This window comes from Cyprinodon tularosa, unplaced genomic scaffold (genome assembly GCF_016077235.1).
Source record: "Cyprinodon tularosa strain WSP-4 unplaced genomic scaffold, ASM1607723v1 ctg94, whole genome shotgun sequence".
NCBI classification, from domain to species: Eukaryota; Metazoa; Chordata; class Actinopteri; order Cyprinodontiformes; family Cyprinodontidae; genus Cyprinodon; species Cyprinodon tularosa.
In genome coordinates, this window is record NW_024039718.1 from 1,030,567 (window position 1) to 1,051,761 (window position 21,195).

Below are 21,195 nucleotides of genomic sequence, written 5' to 3' on the forward strand. Positions count from 1 at the left end.
TGCCAAAATTTTGATATTTGTTGTATTTTTTTTTATTTCTTCATATGGTAACATTTGCTAGTATGTGGTAAATTGACATTGAAACTGTATGTATTTTAGGTACAGTATGTTCTAAGCTTATCTTATGACCCAGAAATAGAATAAAATAAGCAAACAGGGCACCTTAATTTAAGTTAAACATCTTTTTATGCACCACAGTGAGCTACTGGTGAAGGCGTTTGTAAAGTCAGTGTTTCCTTAAAATAATTACAGACATTGTTTTTTTTTTCATCATTCTGCCACCTATTTTTCTGCCCCACTCCCTCCTATAGCAAAACTTTAACAGAACATGATGCTGCCACCCCCATGCTTTACACTGAGGGTTTTCTAAGGCTTTAGTGTTTCTTCCTTTTTCCCCTCAAATGTTTTCTTGGTCCTTAAAGTGGAGGAATTTTGTACATTTTTGAAAAGACCCGTCCTCTCCATTTAAGAAAAAAAAAAATGCACAGGCACAACCCTGTATCCACTCCCGAGAGGGAATGGGTGTTAAAGGCATGTGAGAGCATGCACAAGCCCATTTCTCTTTGTGCACCTTCTGTTTAAAAGTGGCTGTTTGCATCACTCATACAAGCTTACTTTCCAAAAGAAGATTAGCAAATTTTCCACTATGTCAGACTCACCACCGGTAAGTGAAAATGGGAACGAGCACATGGATCGGCCTTATGTAAACATATCACCAGAATGATTGACAATATTTTGATGAACCAGCCGGAAAAGAACATCCTCCACTATACCTTTAAGTTAAAACAGAAATAGAAATCCTAACTAACAAAGCCACATAAGAAATTGAGCTTGCCTTTTTTACAGTCTGTCCAAAGTCAGGTACATTTATTTGGCACATTATAAATTCAAACTGCATTTTCATTATGAGACTTCCATCTAGCAGACAGATCCATTTACGCCATTAGAAGGTAGCACCTTACCACAGTAGCAATAAAACCAACAAAGAAAAACAATGAAACCCTGGAGTGAAACATTTACATGCTTGTGCTTTTGTGTGAAGGAAAATGAGAATAAATTTGCAATTGCAATTATTGTTGAAAAAAAATCCCCATTTTGAGTCCTTGTAACATTTTTAACTTCATTTGTCACATTATGAAAAGGGAGGCCAAAGGAAAATTGCCTATACATGGAAAGTTCTTAGATAACTACAAATTAAACTTGTCAACCACTACAGACAAAGGTATAATAAAGAAAAACTCATTGAATGTAGGTGGATGAAAGCTGGTTGAAAGTAACATTTAATCAAATTATATAGGTTATAATGTGGTTTCACTGCATATTTATTAACATCTTATGAAATACAGCTTAGTATTAGTTGGAAAATGTGTCTATTTTATCTACTTCTAACCGAGACCTTAAATAGATGATTAAGTAGACAGGGTTTGAATAAAAATGACTTAACAATAAGAGCATACAGTACAAGTTTGTCCTCATATATGTTAATGTTTCTGTAACACATTTAAACCAAAAATACACCGGCACATACAAGTCACCCCATGCACATCCATACAGATACACCCACACAGAAATGCACTCTTTGTAGATTTCGAGGCTTCTATAAGCCTTGACTTTAGATTGAGTCAACGGTGTGCTGAGCGCTGAACTCTTGGAAATCCTCTGGGATGGTATCTGCGGGAAGAGTTATAACACAGATCATGAGGAGAGCTAGAAATAGTCTTTTTGAAACAAGATCAGACAAAAAAAAAGCTTTCTTAGACAGTCAATAGAAAAATACATGTTGAGGTTACTGAGTAGAGAGTTAGTTTTTGTTATAAAGCTGTTTAGAACCCCCCCAAGAAAACTATAGTTTAACTAATAAAGGTTAATGATCCAATGTAATATGTTGGGCTTCCTTAAACAGATGTATATTCCAGCTTGTACTGTAAACTGAATCCCATATTTTTCTATTATTTTCTATTTCAAATCTGTTACTGAAGTGTAAAAAAAACTAAAGCAAAAATATATGTAAAGGTACAAACACTCTTCTCAGTAAACTGTACATTATAAATATATATTATACGTTTGTTTGGTAAAGAATGCATCGGGGTAGGAACCCCACTTGGGGTCTTTGATCAACCACTGTGAGATACTCTACAGAAATTATAATAAACAATAAACATCTAATTTTAAGAGCTAAAATACATAAAATATCACTTAAGCATGAAAATCATAATTTTTTTTTTCATGCTGCATGAAACATTGTTACACCCGTGCTTAAAGGAATAGTACACCCAAAACATGATTAGCCTTCATTTTCTACTCACCCCCATGCTGAACAAAACTCTGGAGTACTTTTTTGATATCTCAAATGCATCTGGAGATCTGGGAGGCTTCTTGCTGTCTGCTGACATTCAAATAATGGAGGTCTATGGCGCCCGAGACAGAAAGGTCCATAAAAGTCCACAAAAACGTGTCAATATTCCTCCATACTGCTCGTCCAATGTAATCCAAGTGTCCTGAGTGGGTAGCATCCAGAATTTACTCGAAACGAAGTGATTTAGAACGTTTTAGAGCATAAACAGTAGTGTATAGGATTTCCTAATAGCGCCCCCATGCACGCTCACGATTCTACGGAAGCCGGCAGACCAAACCAGCGCATTCAGCTCGGCAAAGAACTCATGCTCTTCCTCAACACTGAAGTCCTCAGACATTTTTCTTTCGTTGTTTCTTTCTTTGCACAGGTAAACAGCACATTTCTTCTTCTACGCTTGCATTATCGGCAGAGCAGACGCTGAATGCGCACTTTCTTCCGGTTTGGTCTGCCGGCTTCCGTAGAATCGTGAGCGCGCATGGGGGCGCTATTAGGAAATCCTATACACTACTGTTTAGGCTCTAAAACATTCTAAATCACTTCGTTTCGAGTAAATTCTGGATGCTACCCACTCAGGACACTTGGATTACATTGGACGAGCAGTATGGAGGAATATTGACACGTTTTTGTGGACTTTTATGGACCTTTCTGTCTCGGTCACCATAGACCTCCATTATTTGAATGTCAGCAGACAGCAAGAAGCCTCCCAGATCTCCAGATGCATTTGAGATATCAAAAAAGTACTCCAGAGTTTTGTTCAGCATGGAGGTGAGTAGAAAATGAAGGCTAATCATGTTTTGGGTGTACTATTCCTTTAACTAATATTGTATAACCGTTAGTATACTAAACCAATAGTTTGGGTCAAACACCAACCCTGCTACCATTTGTGGGTCAGAGGCTAAGTTTAGTTTAGAAACATGTGTCATGTAAAGTTTTCTGTTTTTACATATTTTCCAGTTCAAACTTCTCCATTCTCAGATTTCAAAATATTTTTTCTCAAGATTCTACATATATAAATTTCAAGTATTTAGTGGTTGGGTTTTATTATGTTTTAGAAAAAAAGGAAATTGTATGATAACCTTTGCAGGGTTTGTTTGCATCTGTGCTAACTTAATAGACTGTTCAAAACTGAACTTCAGATATATACTGAACAGTGTATTCTTCACTCAATAAAAATTTGTCTAAGCACTGCTTGTGACAATTGGAGTTTTTCTTTCCTTTTTACTTTTTTGGGGGTAAAAATAATAGTTTAAAGGCTGTATTATGCATTCAAACCAGTTCTATAGATTGTAGAATTTTAAAGAGCAAAGGTCTAGTCCTTATTTTAACCTTTGGATGAATGGGTGTGTGTTTTTAAAGGTTCTGTGTCAACAACTTCGAAATCAAAACAACTTTGAAAATTTGCTTGTTATATATCAATATTAAATATTTATGTACATGTAAGCCACACCTGTTTTATTTTTTTATTTAGACTTTTTTTCTTATCAAAAAATTTTTTTAAACCTGGAAAATTATATATATATATAAGTATAAAAATAGTATTACACTTTTCCATATTGCATAGTTACACTGGATGTGTTTTTGTACCGTTGCAGCGATATTTCAGATTGGACCAGATGATGTTTTCTTGTGAGAAACAGAACACGCCAAGTCGCCCTCCTCTCATGGTTGTGTCGATGGTCACACCGGAATCTGCAACCAGCTGAGTTCCCTCATAGAACCGCACTCTGAGCAAGAGAAGGGGATGAATGTTGTCACTCCCTGTTTGATTTTAACTATTGAATAACAAAGCTCCTGTCAACAAAATACAGTTCTGCCTAAACAACCAAAAATATGACTTTACTTCTGTTGCTGGGATGTAAAAAAGGAAATAATAATAATAAAAGCTTCCATCACGCAATCGGAAAAGCCTTATCATACCTGATGTAGCCGACCTGTGGACGGTGCTGCAAGTACCAGCGGTAGGAAACCTTATCTTTCCAGCCGACGTTCCTCGGGTCCTTCCACAGCAGACGCACCTGATCATTGGTGTCTCCTGTGTGCCACAGTGAGTTTCTCAAATGTTCTCCAGGCCCAGACCTGGACTTTACAGCCTAAAACACATGCAAGTAGAGATACACACACATTGACACAAGAAATGGAAAGGTGAATAAATAAATAAAGGTTAAAGGGTGAGTCTCAAAGCCCTGCTGCATATATGGACAGGCATCTCTGCATTTACCTTGAGCTGGATCCCGGGTTCAGCCACAGCCCTAAAAGGAGTTGCCTGCCAGTAAGTTTGTTCGGTCTGCTTCCACATCACTACATAGAAAGACGACGAGTCCTGGTAGCCAAAGATGAAGCCGGCATAGTCATCATCGGTCACAGTGTTCACGTGAAACGTCCCCTCAAAGTCAACTCCACTAAAAGCAGTGTATCCTGATGAAAATACAAGGAAATAAAATTTGCGTATTCAGGTAGATTTTGTTTCGGAAGCTTAGTTGTTATTGTCTTAGAAGGTGTGTGCATCCTACCAACAGCAAGTCCGGGGTCACTATTCATGGTCTGAACTATTTCCATTCCCTGCGTGGAAAGATATGCAGATTTAAATATTGCTCATTTGGACAGGTTTGCATGTACTGATTTCAGTATACTTTTGTCTTAGAACATATTAGCTGCATTTATTGTAAAGAGTTGCACTTCAATTTGACATACAATGAAGTCATATTTTACGCAACTCAAAGAATGTGTAAATTATTGACTCCCCTCCATTTAGTCCACTCGGATCCCATAACCTTCTATACCTTTAAAATGGCAGTTATAATGTACAATATAAAACAAAGACATCTATAAGAGGAAAATATATTGAAAGAAAACCCTGGAAAGAGTGACTCCATTAGCGAGCAAACCATTAAATTGATTCTGAGTTGTGTGTCATTCATTAGAATATAAGCCCTTCCCAAACAACACAAACTTTTAATGCATATTATTATAATAAGTCCTATATTCAGACTACATAAAAAGACTAAGAGGATAGCAAATTCACCTGGTTGAGAACAACCCAGTTGGGGTCAATCTGGGCGTCTCCCTCAGGGTCCAGCACCACAGTTTGGTAGGCCCTGAAGTCTGTCAGGGTGACCTCTGCGTTCTCAGGGCAGTTATCAATCCGGTCAATAACTTTGTCCTGGTCAAAGTCAGACTCACAGATATCGCCAACCCCATCATCTGAGAAACATCAGAAGGGAATGAAATTAAGTTAAAAAGACCACAAACTAATGCTTAACAGTCCTTCAGATGTGTTTGTCCATTACTCTCTTTGTTAATGGATTTTCTATGAATAGTTTTTTTTGGTGTTTAATTGAACAAAGGACATACAGTAGTGAAATGCAAGAGTATTAATCTTCTAAACCTTTTTTAAGGCTTATTACATTACAACCACAAACTACAATGTTTTCTGAAGGAATTGAAGTAATAAATAAAGACAGTTACTTGTTTTGCACATGATAAGTTGAGAAATGCGCACTGCATTTGTAACTAATGCCCAAAAGTCAATCCTTTGTAGAATAACAGGAATTTTTGGGGGGATGTTCTATCAGCTCTCTACATCATATTGTCATTTCAAAGCATAACCACGGCGTATATCTGTGAATAGCATGTGTCAGATTCTTAAATAAGCTTATGTCTAGACCTTGACCGGGCCATCCTAATTAGCTGGATGTTTTTACTTGTCCTGCTGGAAGAGGAACCATTACTGTAGTCTATAGTCGTCCAGACTTGCCTTCTATTTAGCTAATTTTCCATCATCTTTAATCAACTTCCATGTCACTGCTAATGAAAAACATATCTTACCCTGAGGATAGATGTGTTCATTATAATGGTAATTTTACATCATCCAGGAAATTGTTCATATGGTAAAAACATTTTTGGATCTTTTCCTCGTAGTTTTTTGTTAACTGCAAAAGAAGCATTTTAGGTTTGTGTTTCTACAAAGACGTTCTTCTTGCTATGCTTCCAAAAAGGCCAAATTTGAGCTCTAACTCTTACCAGCTTCAATGACACCGATGGAGAAAACCATCCCCACCATAAAACATGGTGGTGGCAGCATCATGTTTTATGGTGGTGGATCATTTTGGGGGTTGGTCCAGTTGGATGTCCAGAGTTTAAATGTATTATGTTTTGCATATAGATCCAAAAAGCAAATTTTTTTATCTTCTTATCAGAGCACCTGTTCATTGCGACAAACACAGGTTCATTCATTTTTTTTATTCATGAGATTAAAACTGATTAAAAAAACATGGATTAAGAGCAATAGTTAATGTTTTGGGGTCAGTTGATGATTCAAATTACATTCAAAAATATCAGGACACTGAAGAACCTTTTTCTAAGTTTCTGTCTGCAGTGAACTTCTGAACTTTGCCATCAAAACATTGTTGACCCACTTAGCTCAAACAGACACTCAGCTCCTCTGGAGGACCACTTAATGAGACTAATGTCACAGCGACTTATGAAATTGGCAAAAAATTCAAACGCAGAAAGTATGCTCTTACTCCCCCCTAAATCGCAGCTTAATCTGCTCAAGGCTGCCAGCGACTGATCTGTGTGGGTGTAAAACTGGAGCTCAGAGGAAGGAACAAAAAATGGCAGCCAGCTATCTTTAAAGGAGGATGTGCTCAGTTAAATTTGTGTTGAACGTACAGTATAATGAATACACTGGTTTCACTGCGAGTTGTGTTATTGGTCATCTGCTGAGACTCACTGTTGTCATCGATTTGCTCAGGGTTAGGCACAAGCCTACAGTTGTCTGGGCCAGGCGGTAAAACATCCGGGATCCCATCATTGTCATCATCATCGTCACATTCGTCTCCCAGCCCATCTTTGTCACTATCCAGCTGGGAGCTGTTAATCACTAGTGGACAATTGTCCTTGGTGTCTTGGTGACCATCACCATCACTACAGGGGAAGTGACATATAAAAATGACACCAACAATAATAAACGAAGAACCTCATGGTAACAGATGTGTTGTCTGGGTTTTTACCTGTCTTGGTTCGTGTCACATGAATCCCCAACGAGGTCATTATCAACGTCAGACTGAAAGAGGAAGAGAGGATTTCAATGCTACACATCACACGCTACTAAAACACCTGTGCCTGATGCTTTGTAAAGGATTGCTAATCTGTGAAATAACCTTTTACAGTACAGGCATGCCTGTTGTGTGTGTGTGTGTATAGAATTAGTTGCATATGGGTCACAGGATTTTGTTTAACCTGGTTTGGGTTGGGGATATCAGGGCAGCTGTCACAAGCATCTCCCACTCCGTCTCCATCCCGGTCCAGCTGGTCTCTGTTCTGGACACGCTGGCAGTTGTCCAGAAAGTTCTTTATACCTATTTACCCATCACAGTGAGAATAGTGTTGCACAAGGAGGAACAAAATCTTAGACATAAAAAGCATTTAATTGAATTATGATGAACAATTATAAAATGAACTTTCCCAAAAATATTCTATAATTAAGGAAGTGATGTCATAAATGCAGTCATAAATGTATAAAGAGCTATATTTTTAGAAAAACTGACAGATGAGGGGGAAAAATTATTTTATGTACTGCCAAGTGAATATCTCTTTGTAGATTGACCACTTGGGGACACTGTTGTACTGGCTGTATGAGGCTTTCGTTCTGAGCGTTTTTTTTATCCATCACAGGGTGGCAGCATCAGCACCACAAACCTGAAAAGGTCAAGCAGCTCAAACAGCAGTGAAGGAAGACAAGCTATGTTCTGTCCTGCAGGGATTTTTGAGGTGTAATCATACTGGTGAATGATCAAAGCTTGTTTTTGCTCTCGGCCTGCAATTGGATTCGACTTTTTCTCTATTTCTCCCCATTTGCAGCTCCTCTGCTTGCTTATGAATCCCATCATAGTACTCCCAAATGATACATTTAGACTAGATTATTTGAAGTGACGTGAAACAACCTCGTCTGCCTCACATTTTCTTCACTAATGTAAGAACATGTATGTGCAAACATAAGAGGCTGAGGGGATAAGATTAAGAGCCTTCGGTGATGTTGGTTATATAATGCAAGCGTCAGTGTTAGTGATGTCATTTCTGTTCATACCATCTCCATCCATGTCATCGTCACAGGCGTCTCCTTTGCCGTCACCGTCAGTGTCCCTCTGGTCTGGGTTTTTCACCATCCGACAGTTGTCACAGGCATCACCATGACTGTCTCCATCACTGTTCCTCTGGTCCACGTTGGGCTTCAGTCGGCAGTTGTCCTAAAGCAAACAGAGTACACTGAGGTGTTATTCACTTCACATCCATAAGCAATTTTATCATGTTGGGATTTTCTAAATATCGACCAATGCCAAGTTTCTATTGGAAAACAAAAACAGAAAGAAAAGTGTTTGAAAAGTGTGGTCTTTTAAATGATTTGACATTTGTCTCCAATGGTTTTTAACACCTAGTGATCTAGATTTTCACCCGTTCTTATTTGCAAAAAATAATAATTCTGTACCAAGCTGTAAAATCTAACAGGTAAGAAATAAATTCCAGTTTTCCTCTTTAAAGTAATTTCGTCCATATTCCTCTTTATGTTTACCAGCTACCTACCCAAGCTTGATAAACTGATCTCACAATGCCTTACCCCAACAATTGCTCTTCCAAAAAGGCCTGAACCATGCATCTCTGCAGCTCCTCCAGAGTCACCTAGAGGTATTTGGCCGCTTCATGATTTAATTATTTTCTTTCAGTTCATGGGTTAAAACTGAATTTATTTTTAGGAGTAACAGTATAAGGTGCTGAACACAAATTAATGAAAGACATTTCAAATTGTATTTATAGAAAATTTAAAAGCATGAAAGTAATAATTCCAGTGATTATGTGGAAATATGTGAAAAGTTCAACTATACACGTATGCAAGGCATGTTTTAATGAATTTTTGAAGAAATGCTGAACATTTTGAATTACCTGCTCATTTGGAATACCATCTCCATCTGCATCATCATCGCAGGCATCTCCCTGGCCATCCCTGTCAGCATCCTCTTGACCAGAGTTAGGAACAAACATGCAGTTATCCTAAAGATAAAAAAAGTGTTAAACAAAGTTTCTTTCTTTTATTTCTGACACACTTGTACAACTTAACCAACCTTTCTACAGCTTGTGTCCTTGCACTTGAGTTTTTCATCTGGGTATCCATCAATGTCGGTGTCTTTCCCACACAGGTATCCATTGCCAGCCCAGCCAATTCCACACTAACAAAGCAAATGAAACACCTCTCAGTAAGTGCACCTGCTATATCAACAGGTCTCACACAGAAAGCGTAAGAATGTGGGCCTATATCCCACCTGACACGAAATGGATCCGTCTCTTTCTCGAATGCAGTCGGCATTGATATCGCAGGGGTTGGTCAGGCTGTTTCCACAGCTGAGCTCTGGTTCACAGCCCTTCACCTGATCTCCTGTGAATCCTGACTTACAGCTGCCACAGTAAAAGGAGCCCTGTCAGGGGGATGAGAGCAGCTGTAAACCTCTTCTGACAGCAGTGTAAATCAAATGGGGAGAATATCTGGTAAGATCCACAAGTATTGGTTTGGGGTCTATTATTACCACAGAGTTGTGACAGATGGAGTTTGCAGTGCAGCCACCATTGTCAGGTCCTTTGCATTCATCAATGTCATCGCAGACCTGGATTCAGTGGAATGAGGGAAATGTGTCCAACATTAATTATAGTGTTTGGCTTTGGGACAGATTCTAAAGACAAAAGAAATGTTCCAGAAAATAAGTTGTTAAAATCCCCTGATGGCAAAACCACCTACTGTGCAGTCAATTAGAAACAAATACCAGAGTTGATATTTAAACCGCAGAATAATATAACAATTTGACTGAAAAAGGGGTAACCTGGGAGGGCTTCAAGGTTTTAATGTCTGACATGTCTGGCTTTACATAGTCAACTGTTAGACCCAATGCAAACACTGGTGCATGCGCTATTCCACAGGTGCCTGACTGAAATCCTTGATTGGATCCTTGAAATCCTTGAAAGCTTTAGTAGTGCCTCCGTTTTAAAATTTTTTAATGATATTACTATAGTCATAGTAAGACTCTGCAGAGCCTGAATGTATAAAAGGGTAATTCATTTGTATCATTGAAATGTGTTAGGCTTGGGAGGCATCAGCAAAAGGCAGGACATCAGCCCTCAAGGACTGGACTTTGACACACCTATATAATCAGATAAAAGATTATTCTTAAACTGACAAATGCCTACTCAAAAAAAAAAAAAATGCTCTGTATTAAAAAGATACAAGTTGGTTTTAACAGGTAACACGTGTAATTAGAGGACGTTTGCATATTGAATAAGAAGGAAGGAAGTTCAGACCTATATCTACATTTTGTTTTCAAATATCTTTTGAAAGGCAGTTCATTGACAAACGTATTGATTTCAATGCCTGGTTGGACTCATTTGACTATACGATTCTAGTGAACAGATTTCAAAGTGGTACTGTGTTAAGCTGGTCCTGGGAATATTACAAAGTGACCAAACCTAAATCTGAACATACAAAACAGATTCCTGAAAGTGTCATTCTCATGCCACTTTTATTTACAATATACAAAAGCCAACTAGCTCTATAAAGGACAACAACTTCCCTCTCTGTTCTCATGCTGATGACTTACAGTTGAACATTTAAGAGTTAACACTTGATTATATATATATTATTTGTGAAAAAAATATATATTAATGGATGGTGATTCTGTTAACTTGATACAGGAAAGACAAAAATACTCTTTTTCTTAGCCCTGGAGATTTTTTCCAGGTCTTGTACAGCTTATTCTAACTTAACAAGTATTTCTATTTAATATTTCTACCAAATAATTTCATTTCATAGCTGCAATGATTATTGTTTGCAGAATGATAGCAATGAGTGGTAGAAAGCTACAAATTTAACTACATCAATGCTGTGAAAGATAAAAGTAAAATATAAACAAATACATAAAAATGTTCATTATCAGATATGGGAAATTACCACAGAGAGATATGTCTAATGAACACCTCTTTTCTCCATTAAATATCACAAAAATTCAGTTTTCTTCATTCTGTATTTTGAATTCCATTGTTAAAATATGACAATAGGTATTGATCAAATATTTAATGCAACTTTCCTTTAATCATTTTATCCATTGTTTGTTGAATCCATTAATTTTTTGTTTTACGTAACAGTAGTAAAACCTTTCCCCTTGAAGCAAACTAAGAATGAAAATGTAGGGTTCCTGAAATGGCTGTTGCCTCGCATGAACATATACAGTAAATTACATCTACTGTATATATCACTACCATGTCATTTTTTCTGTATTCTCTAGATTTGAAAATTAAAACTATTAAAGTGCCCCAGACCTGTAATTTGTCCAAGAAACCATTAAACGAAATAGGAAAACATGCAGTAAAAAGAACAATATCTCAGTTAACAAAATGCATTGCTTTGCATTTCAGGTTTGTAACCAGAAAGTTATATATTTGTTCGTCTCACGAACAAACACCTAAAGGCTTACCTACTGAGATAGGGATGCAATAGGTTATTATGACGTGATATTTTTTGTTATTAAAATATCACAATATTAAATTAAAATCTACCTTGCAGGTGTTCTCTTCATGCTAACACTATGGCATTGTCTGTTAAATAAGTGTGAACTATTAATATAAATCCAAGAAGTGAATAACAGTGCTATTTATAGGGCTTCAACCCTATATAACACCTGTGTTTGAGACTCATATTTTAAACACAAAAAGGGAGGTAGTTCTTGTATTAATACAGTAGAGACAACACTTCTTTCCAGGTCGGCTGACAGGACTCAGTTAAAAAAGCTTCCACCTCTTATATTGTTAATCTGACAGTGTTTCAAGTACACATCAAAAAACGGTGACAGACAAGAGATGAATGAATCGTAAACTCTGTGCCCGTACTGTCACTGAGTAAAATTTGATTGCTAACATTAAAGCTGACAACTGTTTGAGAATTTCAAGTTGGTATTAAACTAATCAAAATAGTTTAACACAAAGGTTTTTTTTATTGGTTTTCTTTTAGTTGGCTTGAATGCATCGGATCATCTGTTCTTCAAAATCTATCACCTATAGACACAAATTCTTGAAAGTATGACTCGGCATTCAGGAAACCTTTATATAGTTTGAGATCTTAAAGTATAAACTTTTTTTAAAAAAGGGGCAACTTTAGAATGGGACTAGTGAAATTAAAACACATTTTATCAAAGATTAATCAAACCTGGACTGAAACATTCTACAAGATTTCTAGATTGTTTTAAAGCACAGTGTATGATTTGTAGAGCTATTTCTCTAGGAACAAGATTAAAAAACAAGCATTAATAAAGTTTCCTTTGTTTTCTAAAATCATTTTAAAATGGTTTCATAACAACATATTTTTTCATAATTTCCCTTCTACTGACAGGTCCTCCTACACCAGCTTTGCTTGTTTTCGAACACCATATTTTCTCATCATTATACTTCATCTGCATTTGTGATCTTCCAAGATATTTCAGGCTTTAATCAGCCAGTTTGCTTGCAAATTCACAGCCCTCATTTAATGTGAAGATAAGGTTAAATCCGAGTTATTTATTAATTTATTGCTTTTAATAGAAATAAACTTAGATGCCTTTTTTATGATATTGTGCAGTATCAAGAAGTTTGGTAACAAACAAAATAGGCAAATGTAAATAAAACACCGAGCTCTAAAGCCCAGGAACTTAGGAAACTTAGGAAATTGGATTGTTTCTCCCATGTCTGAGCCATACCTGTTTGTTGGTTTGAGCAAATAAAATGCCCACCCCCTCCACCGGCAGACCGATGTAGCCCAGGGGGCAGGCATCACAGCGGAAGCCAGGGGCGGTGTTAACACACTTCACTCCGGGGAAGCAGGGGTTAAACTGGCACTGCAAAAAAAGGAGGACATGAGCTCTGCTGAAGCAGCAGAAAAGTATTCGTTTCCACAGGGATTTTCTCTAAAAAATTTAGACCCAATGACCTTTTAGCTAATGAAAGGGAAAAAAGGGGCTGGAGGGGCCAACCTTTAGAAAAAGGGCCAGAACAAACAAGGAAACACACACACTCTGACTCCTGTCTTTTTGTTCAATAGATCTCATATTTGCTATTTTTTCCCAACACTTTTACCCCTATGCCATGTTAGAGCCCTTGAAGTGTCCTCAGACCATATGTCTCTTTTTGATGGTCCTTCCTCAAAGTACCTTGATAAATCCAAGAGTTTTCTAGAGGATGGTTAGAGGTTTGGAAATTCACACCTGATGCTAAAGGACAGCAATTAACATAATAGTAAAACTATCAGGTATTGTTAATCGTAAAGCATTTATATAGTATATGAACATATGAAAATTACTTCCACTGGAAAGAATCAAGAATCAAGGTTTGCAGTGATATATTAATTCCCCATGAATGCAATGTTTAATTGTAATCAGCGTCCAGAAGAAACCTGATCTAAAAATGTATGCCCATTCTATCAAAACCTTCTACTTTTATTTTATATCAAGGTGTCTGTGTGCAATCTGTTTGAGTATATTCATTTATTCAAATAAATTAAAAGGGAAACAATTAACAAACCTCTGTAGGTAAACTGGCGCTACACAGAAACAGGTGGGTGAGGGGCAGTACTGCACTCTTCTCTCCATACTTCCCCGTAAAAAAAAAATCTTTTTATATTTGTAATTTTTTTATTAGATTTCGTTGCTTTGACAGTATACCTGCAGGGTCTATGAGAGAATGGGCAGCCATTATAACCCTGACCCTATTCAACAACTTGTTAACCTCAGTCTCCTGAACAAAACTAAAGTGCCTTACCAAGTGGAAGAGGTACAAGGAATCTGTTTTGTTCAACTTTACCTCATCAACATCATCACAGTTAAAGCCGTCTCCAGTGTATCCGTCTGGGCAGGGTGCACACTCAACACCATTTGCTGTCTCAATACACATATCATCACGGAAACAGACACCAGGCGCACATCTTGGTTTCACCACCTCTGTTCCACCCAGACCTTGAAATAGTATTCAGATTGCACAGTTATTTCATATTATAAGTGTTGTTGGCGGATGAAACGGGTTGGAAATGTTCTTACCACAAGCCTGACATTCTGATATCGTGTTTCGCAGAAAAGATGTTTCCTTAACCTGAAAGAAATGGCCAGATTTGAAGATTAGAATCAGGCAGGGGTGGAGAAGACTCAGAGGAACTATTTAAAGTAGGTTACCTGCTGAATGAGCACGTCCTTCAGCTCATTTACCACCTTTGTTAGCTCCAACATTTGATTGGACAACTGCTTTGTGTTGACCCCTTAAAAAAGGACTATTATTTAGCTTAACTGGACAAAAATTGGGGATATTCTCATAAACTGAATCCTAAATGTTGCTTTTATGATGTGGAATGTTGTCAAGGGAAGTGTTTAGCCCTCTCTATGGGCAATAACTCCACCCACAGATTCTTACCTAAAGTTTGAACTGAGTCTTTTTGCTGAAAATAACATCCTTGTAATGATGCAACGTTTTCAAACGAGTCCCCAACCACCAGTTTCAGTTCTTCTAAGCTCTCCTGTTAGAGCAAAACAAAATGTTATATTTATAGTGTCTGTCAGAGTAAAGACAGAAACTAGATGCCTATCGCATTCAGTTACCTGCTCCCTTGCTTGCATTGTCCTTAGTTCCACCATACCGTACCCTGCTGGTAAACCCTGGAAGGCAGCAGGAAGATCCCGGACAGTCTCTACCAATCTGCAGTCCAGATGTAGCTCCACCCTGCCTGGCTCCTGCTGCTGCAGTCCCTTCAGGTGGAACAACAGCCGGTGCTGCTGGCCATCCGCCAGCACCAGGTTGTTAAAGGTAACCGAGCTCATTCTCTTGTCAGTCCGCAAGTAACGTAACACAGCTTTGAGAAATTAAAGCCATTTAAGAGAGAAGAAAAGAGAGAAAATATGACTTTAACCTTACACTACAGTACTTACTTTAAAGTAAGATGCCAATTTCTTGCTCAGTGTTAATTGTTTTCCTCTTCGTTTATGCTAATAAATTATTTGCATTGATGACAAACATTTTTAGGAGCTCTTGACTACAGACATTAGGCTTTTACTAGATCAGCTGCATGTCATTACAACGCTTCAGTGCTGTCTCTCCTACACTAGACCCAGTATTTATAAACATATATAGTAAATTACTCGTTTATATAAAGTAGTTTTACTTGATTTAAACATAGAGGAAATATATACGACTAAATCAGGTTGATGCAGAGACAACATTGGTCTATATCTAAATTAAGTTTACTTGTTGCCTTAATGCTAATATCAGATTAGTTGGGTTTTTTTGTGGGACCCAATATTTCGACATTTCAACATTTTGTGAGCCAGAATGGTGGTTTATATTTTCTTTTTGATGTTAAAGACACTTTCCTAAAGTTTTCTTTATGTTTCGTCTTTTAATTTTGTTGAGAGGATCCTCATATTAGGGTTTAATAAAATGAGATTAGGGTTCTTGAGAACCCCTTCATAAACCAAAATAAGTAACACAAATAATAATGGAAGATAAAAGAATGGAAAATATAGCAATATAGCATAGCTACTTTTTTCTTACATTTCCCCCTGTTTAATTGGGTTACAAGTCATTTTCACTCTAAATGTATAAGGATCAAAATATAAAATGATTGAAAACTGCTTATCCAGAAGAATCAAAGATTTCAGATTCTATATAAAACATTGAGTGGTGCAGCTTTAAAAAAAAACAGCTCCTCTTTCATGTCTTCTTACCTCGGTTGAGCTTCCCCATTACAGTAAACTCAAAATACTTGCTGTTGTCCCTCGGGTTGAACAGGCCAAACACAGTGGTTCCAGTCTTTGGTTGCAGCTTAAAGGTGGTCAAGATGAAAGCCTCATTCACCCCTTTTTCAGCCAAACCTCCTTGCAGCAGGTCTGGCAAGCAATCAGGGGAGGTGAGAAGATCATAGAGTTCTGAGAGGTAAAGAGAAATTAAGTGCACAAGAAAGAGATGATTAGATATTAATAAGGAAATAGAAGCTGCTGCTTCAAATAACTTTTTTTTCTTCATATCTTTACATCAGGGCTTTAATATAACTGACTGGAGTCTGGAATGTAACTGGAAGAAGAGTATCAGAATCTTAAAAACACTACAAGAAGCACAAAATACAAGAAAAGAGAAAACAGTTAGCGTCTCCCTTTAATAAAAATAATTAGGAAGCTGTGTAGACCACAGTAGGATGTGCATTGAATCTTTAGTCCCCCATCTGTACACATTGTGAATACACAAGCACCATAAAGATGTCAGCAAGGGCATCTGCTGTGAGGCGGCAAAATTACTCCCAAATGGTCTCAGAGTCTGGACAATTTTTTTGCCAAGACTCCCTCACATGTAAAATTTCTACCCTTTTTTTCTCTCACACATCTATTTGTGAAACATTATACAGATATCTGAGCTACCAAATTGGACTAATGTGATATTTTTTTATAACCTTTTAAGAAATGTGTGTAACTTTTGTCCCTAAAAATCTAGCACAGTGTGTTTATAGTCGCTTCAGACAAGGCTAACATAATAAAAAAAAATTGATGCACGCTGTAAGCCTTTAGAGTGACTCTGCAATATAAACATGTAAATGCATACACTGTATTCTGTTATTCATGAGTTTTCCAGACAGAAGGCTTTAAAGGGTCAGTGGTATCTTTCATAAGATACCCAGAGAAAATAGCTCATATCAGCCCCCACCGCTCCACCCATTTAACCTCAAATTTCAAGCTCCATAAAACAACGTCAGTTCAAAGCTATAAAGCAATCCAGAGTCATGTCCTTCCTCTAGAGGCGGCACATAAATCAGACACGGTTAGTTTACTATCAAGAAAGGAAATAGAAAAAAAATAAACATCTCTAGTTTACTGCCTACCCTTTCCCACATTTAGGCTTTTGCTGTTTATTATTTTTATTTAATGGTTTGTTTGAAAAATGATGTCAAACTGTAGGTGTAATAACAAAAAATAAATAAGCATTAGAATATCCTGTACATAAACTGTGTGGCATTTCATTAGGCAATTACTAGGCTGGCTTATGAAATTGAATCAGATTTATGTCATAGTATAAAACTAAGCTATTTGCTATTTTTGCTTAAATACAAAAGAGAACATTTAAAATTTGTTGCTTTTTCAAAAACTTGTTGATTACAGCTCCAGCATCTTGCAGCATGCATTTTAGAGGTTAGAGCCAAAAGATTTCAATACATTAGTATTGCCTAATATTAATATCTTAACATACTGGATCTACAATTGAATATTTCTTGGTGACAAGCAACAAACTAGACCTGAAATCCCTGCTTTTATTACTTAAAACATAATCTTCTTAAATTTTGGGTCCATGCAAAATAAATAAGTTTTTTTTATTTGGTATTTTTGGTAATACATACATCAGTTGGCTTTTTATTTAATTATAATCAGAATTTATACCTCATACATGTTATGTATCATGGGTTTAAGTTGGGAGCATTCTGTAGGAGCGTTCTATAGGATAAACACAAACAAAACAAATAATATCTACCTTGTAAGTGAACAGATGAAAAAAAAAACTTTTTTAGTTTAATTGTTTAATTTCATTTTTTTACTTCAATAGTTGTATTTTAAAATACATACATTTTGGTTTTGGCCTTTTTTTAGTTCCAGTAGGTGAGTACTACTTCCAAATCAAATAGGTTTATTACTAACCAGCTTAATTGTATTTAATAACAGCCAGGGGCCATATTATCATCCGGGCCTAATTTCTGGATCTAGATAAGTAAAAACATCATATTCCATGGTATTTCAAATTTTTTTTTGAGATATACCTAATCAACTTGTAACTTGTCACAACACTTTTTTTTCCGCAAAAACAATACTGCAAATGAAACCTCAGCAGACTCTTTGTACCCCTGGAGGTAAAAAAGTTTAAAAGCTCAATAATCGCAGCAATTATCAAAGCCACGGCCCTATCAGTCTTATAAAATATAACTGGAGTTATAGCTTCAAATTGGTCACACTCAGTGAATTCTAGAGGAGCAAACTTGTATTTGCAAGGGAAATGATACTTGATTAATTTGGTGTGGCTGTATCCATAACATCAGGCATTGCAGGGATTAATGACTTCTTGAAAGGTGAGCCATCGATCACCTGGTGTGATTAGTATAGAGATAATAAGCCAAACCTTCCACCATCAGCAGGTCTGTATTTATGTGTGACTTTGGTGAAATATGTGTGTTTGATTGTGTGTACCAGAGACAGAGAGGATGATGTTTAAAAAAATAGTCATCCCTGATTATTCCCATGTGTTTGACCAAGCTGGAAATTCATTTAAATAAACTGAAGCCAGAAAGCTGAAACTCCTGAAAGCTGAACTAATCAAAGCGTTACGGCTCGCAGGATTTCAATAGGATGGCATTAAAACTTTCACCTGCCTTTATTCGTTTTCCACTTCCTGTCAGAAACATAAAGAATAATTCAACTATTTCATCTCTTCAACAGCTGACAGGAATATTTAGGATTTTTCCTCACACCTCTGTGTGTGCCACTCAGGATGTCTAATCCTTTATGTTCTATGGGTGTGCAAATGGTATTCGCTTTCACAGACGCTGCTTCACCATTATACTATTAAATCTAACAAACGTGTGGTAAAACAGAGTGTAGTGGAGCCATGAAATCGTCTTTGACATATTCAAGGAAAGGGAGGATTGCATAACAACTTAATATTTAAAAACTGGATCCTTTCATTTATTTCTGTGTTAAAATTCAGACCAAACAGGCTCACAGTATAAACAGGATTTTCAAAGGAAGCATTAACCCTTTGCTATTTAAATTGTTATTGGCTGTACCAATGCAACACTTAAAAAGAAAACTGAAAGGTAACACTTACCTAAGGTCTGGGCCTCAGCATGTGAGCACAGGTTTAATAGCAGCTGCAGGACCAAAAAGACAGATGTCCACAAATTCATTTTGGACTCAAATCTGGATTTGCTAGATCTTGCACTGGTTCCCTTTTAAACCAAGCTTGACATGTCCAGTCTGTTTTAAACAGTTGACTTTTTTTTGTGGTGTATTTGATTTCTAAATAAGAAAGAGGGGGATCGTAGGAGTGTTGCTAAGGGAGGAGCATCAGGGCTCGAACCTGCTTTTAAACCTTCCTAAGACTGCCCCATGCAGAGAAGGAGTGACCAGGGAAATCTCTTCACTCTGGCCCCTAACAGCAGCTGCTGATGCCTGTAGGCTGTTTCTTATTTTCCCTGATAAACAGCAGCTCCTAATTCACAGGATCCCAGGTTAAAAAGTTGAATGGCATACCAAACTTAGCAAAGGGTACTTTTAGAAATCATGGGTCACACTTGAGGAGATTTTCTGAGAATGTGATTTTTGCTTTCACACTGTGTGAAGAACTGGGAATTTCTCCTACTTCCCTTCAAGGGGTTAGGATGTAACACCTTTTCCAAATGCCCTAGATTTCTTCTCCCATTGTTAGGCTGTTGCAGGAAATTAGGTCTCCAGAGCTCTCGCCTTAACAAGCCGTGTTAACCAGCATCAGACAGGTGGGTGGCTCACAAAGAGGCCAGGTCGTCTGAATGTCTTCTTCCACATTTAAAATGGCCAATGACACTAAAGTCTTAGTAATATTCATTTTGCAACCTTTGCAGGGCTTTTTCATTTCACCCTTAGACCATACAAATCTAAGTCAATGAGTTGGGCGCTGCTGTTTAGCCCCCAGAAGAACAGTCTGTGTTAGAACATGTTTTAAACTTTCATTCTTGAAAGTCTTCTGAGTCACCACATGGTTTTACAAACAAATATAAACACAAGCGTCTATAGCAACAAATAGCAGCAAGTGACTCATAGTTTCCATACATCTAGAGGTTATTCGTTATCTGACTTTTCTTTGTTTTACACTGACATGTTCCCCGTCCTGGACATTCAGATTAATGTTTAAATGGATTCTTAAAAGGGACCCCTGAAAACTCCTGTAAATGGCCAGCATATGCAGCCAAGATCTCAATAAACCACATCAGTTTTCAGGGTTGAGTCATATCATGGTGCGGTGGATGAGGTCAGACAGTGAACAGAACAGCTGGCGATGAGATAAAACCAGACCTCAAATGGGTCTGACAGCATCCCTTGACTATTTCTATTTGTAATACTGATATGACCAAATCCTGAGACTCTTAAACACAGTATAAACTCTTCATCTCTTGATATACAACAAAGAAAGCTGTGGGCATGTAACTCAAAGAGGAGCTATTAACAAACCAAGAGTGATTTTCCTAGAGCAATCAGTAATTTGTCCCCCAGAAAAGTCTGACAATAAACAGATTTGTGCTGAATAGAATGTAATATTTAACCCTGCAAAGTCAAAAGTAAAAAAAAAAAATTATAAAGTCAAAATTTATGTGACTTTTTATTTTTTAAAACAACTGGTTTTCTTAATGTATTCTAATGATCCAAAAATACTGTGGCTTAATGATTGAAGCAATAACACATCAGCCACTCAGAGCCCGGTAAAGGTCCACATGCTGTCATGATTGTTGCACTGACAGCTGATCTAATTGTTAATTTCACTATATATATATATATATATATATATATATATATTTATATATATTTTTATTGTTTTAAAGACAAACATTGCATGTCTGTTTGATGAGGATCTTATAAAAGAACAATCTGCACTTTTTCACAGACAATTAAATATTTATAGGGAGAGGATTCTACAACTCAGTTGACAAGACGGGAGATTACTTTTATTTGGTTTGTTTAATATGAGCAAGATGCAGATCATTTTATTCTAATTTAGTTATATTAACA

At 37.0% G+C, this 21,195-nt stretch overlaps 1 protein-coding gene across 1 annotated transcript; it reads right to left on the minus strand.

Annotated features, from left to right (window-relative positions):
• Positions 1–836: 836 nt before the first annotated feature.
• Positions 837–19,502, minus strand: thbs4b (thrombospondin 4b). Its single transcript, XM_038275013.1, has 22 exons — positions 19,262–19,502; positions 16,129–16,329; positions 15,007–15,257; positions 14,822–14,924; positions 14,587–14,669; positions 14,455–14,506; positions 14,222–14,373; positions 13,123–13,260; positions 9,934–10,011; positions 9,673–9,825; positions 9,475–9,579; positions 9,296–9,403; positions 8,445–8,604; positions 7,598–7,716; positions 7,369–7,421; positions 7,089–7,282; positions 5,379–5,557; positions 4,867–4,915; positions 4,575–4,771; positions 4,274–4,446; positions 3,941–4,080; positions 837–1,671 (listed from the first exon to the last, which is right to left on the minus strand). The coding sequence occupies exons 1-22, from the start codon at positions 19,338–19,340 to the stop codon at positions 1,613–1,615; spliced, it is 2,826 nt and encodes a 941-aa protein (XP_038130941.1). The 5' UTR covers positions 19,341–19,502; the 3' UTR covers positions 837–1,612.
• Positions 19,503–21,195: the final 1,693 nt, after the last annotated feature.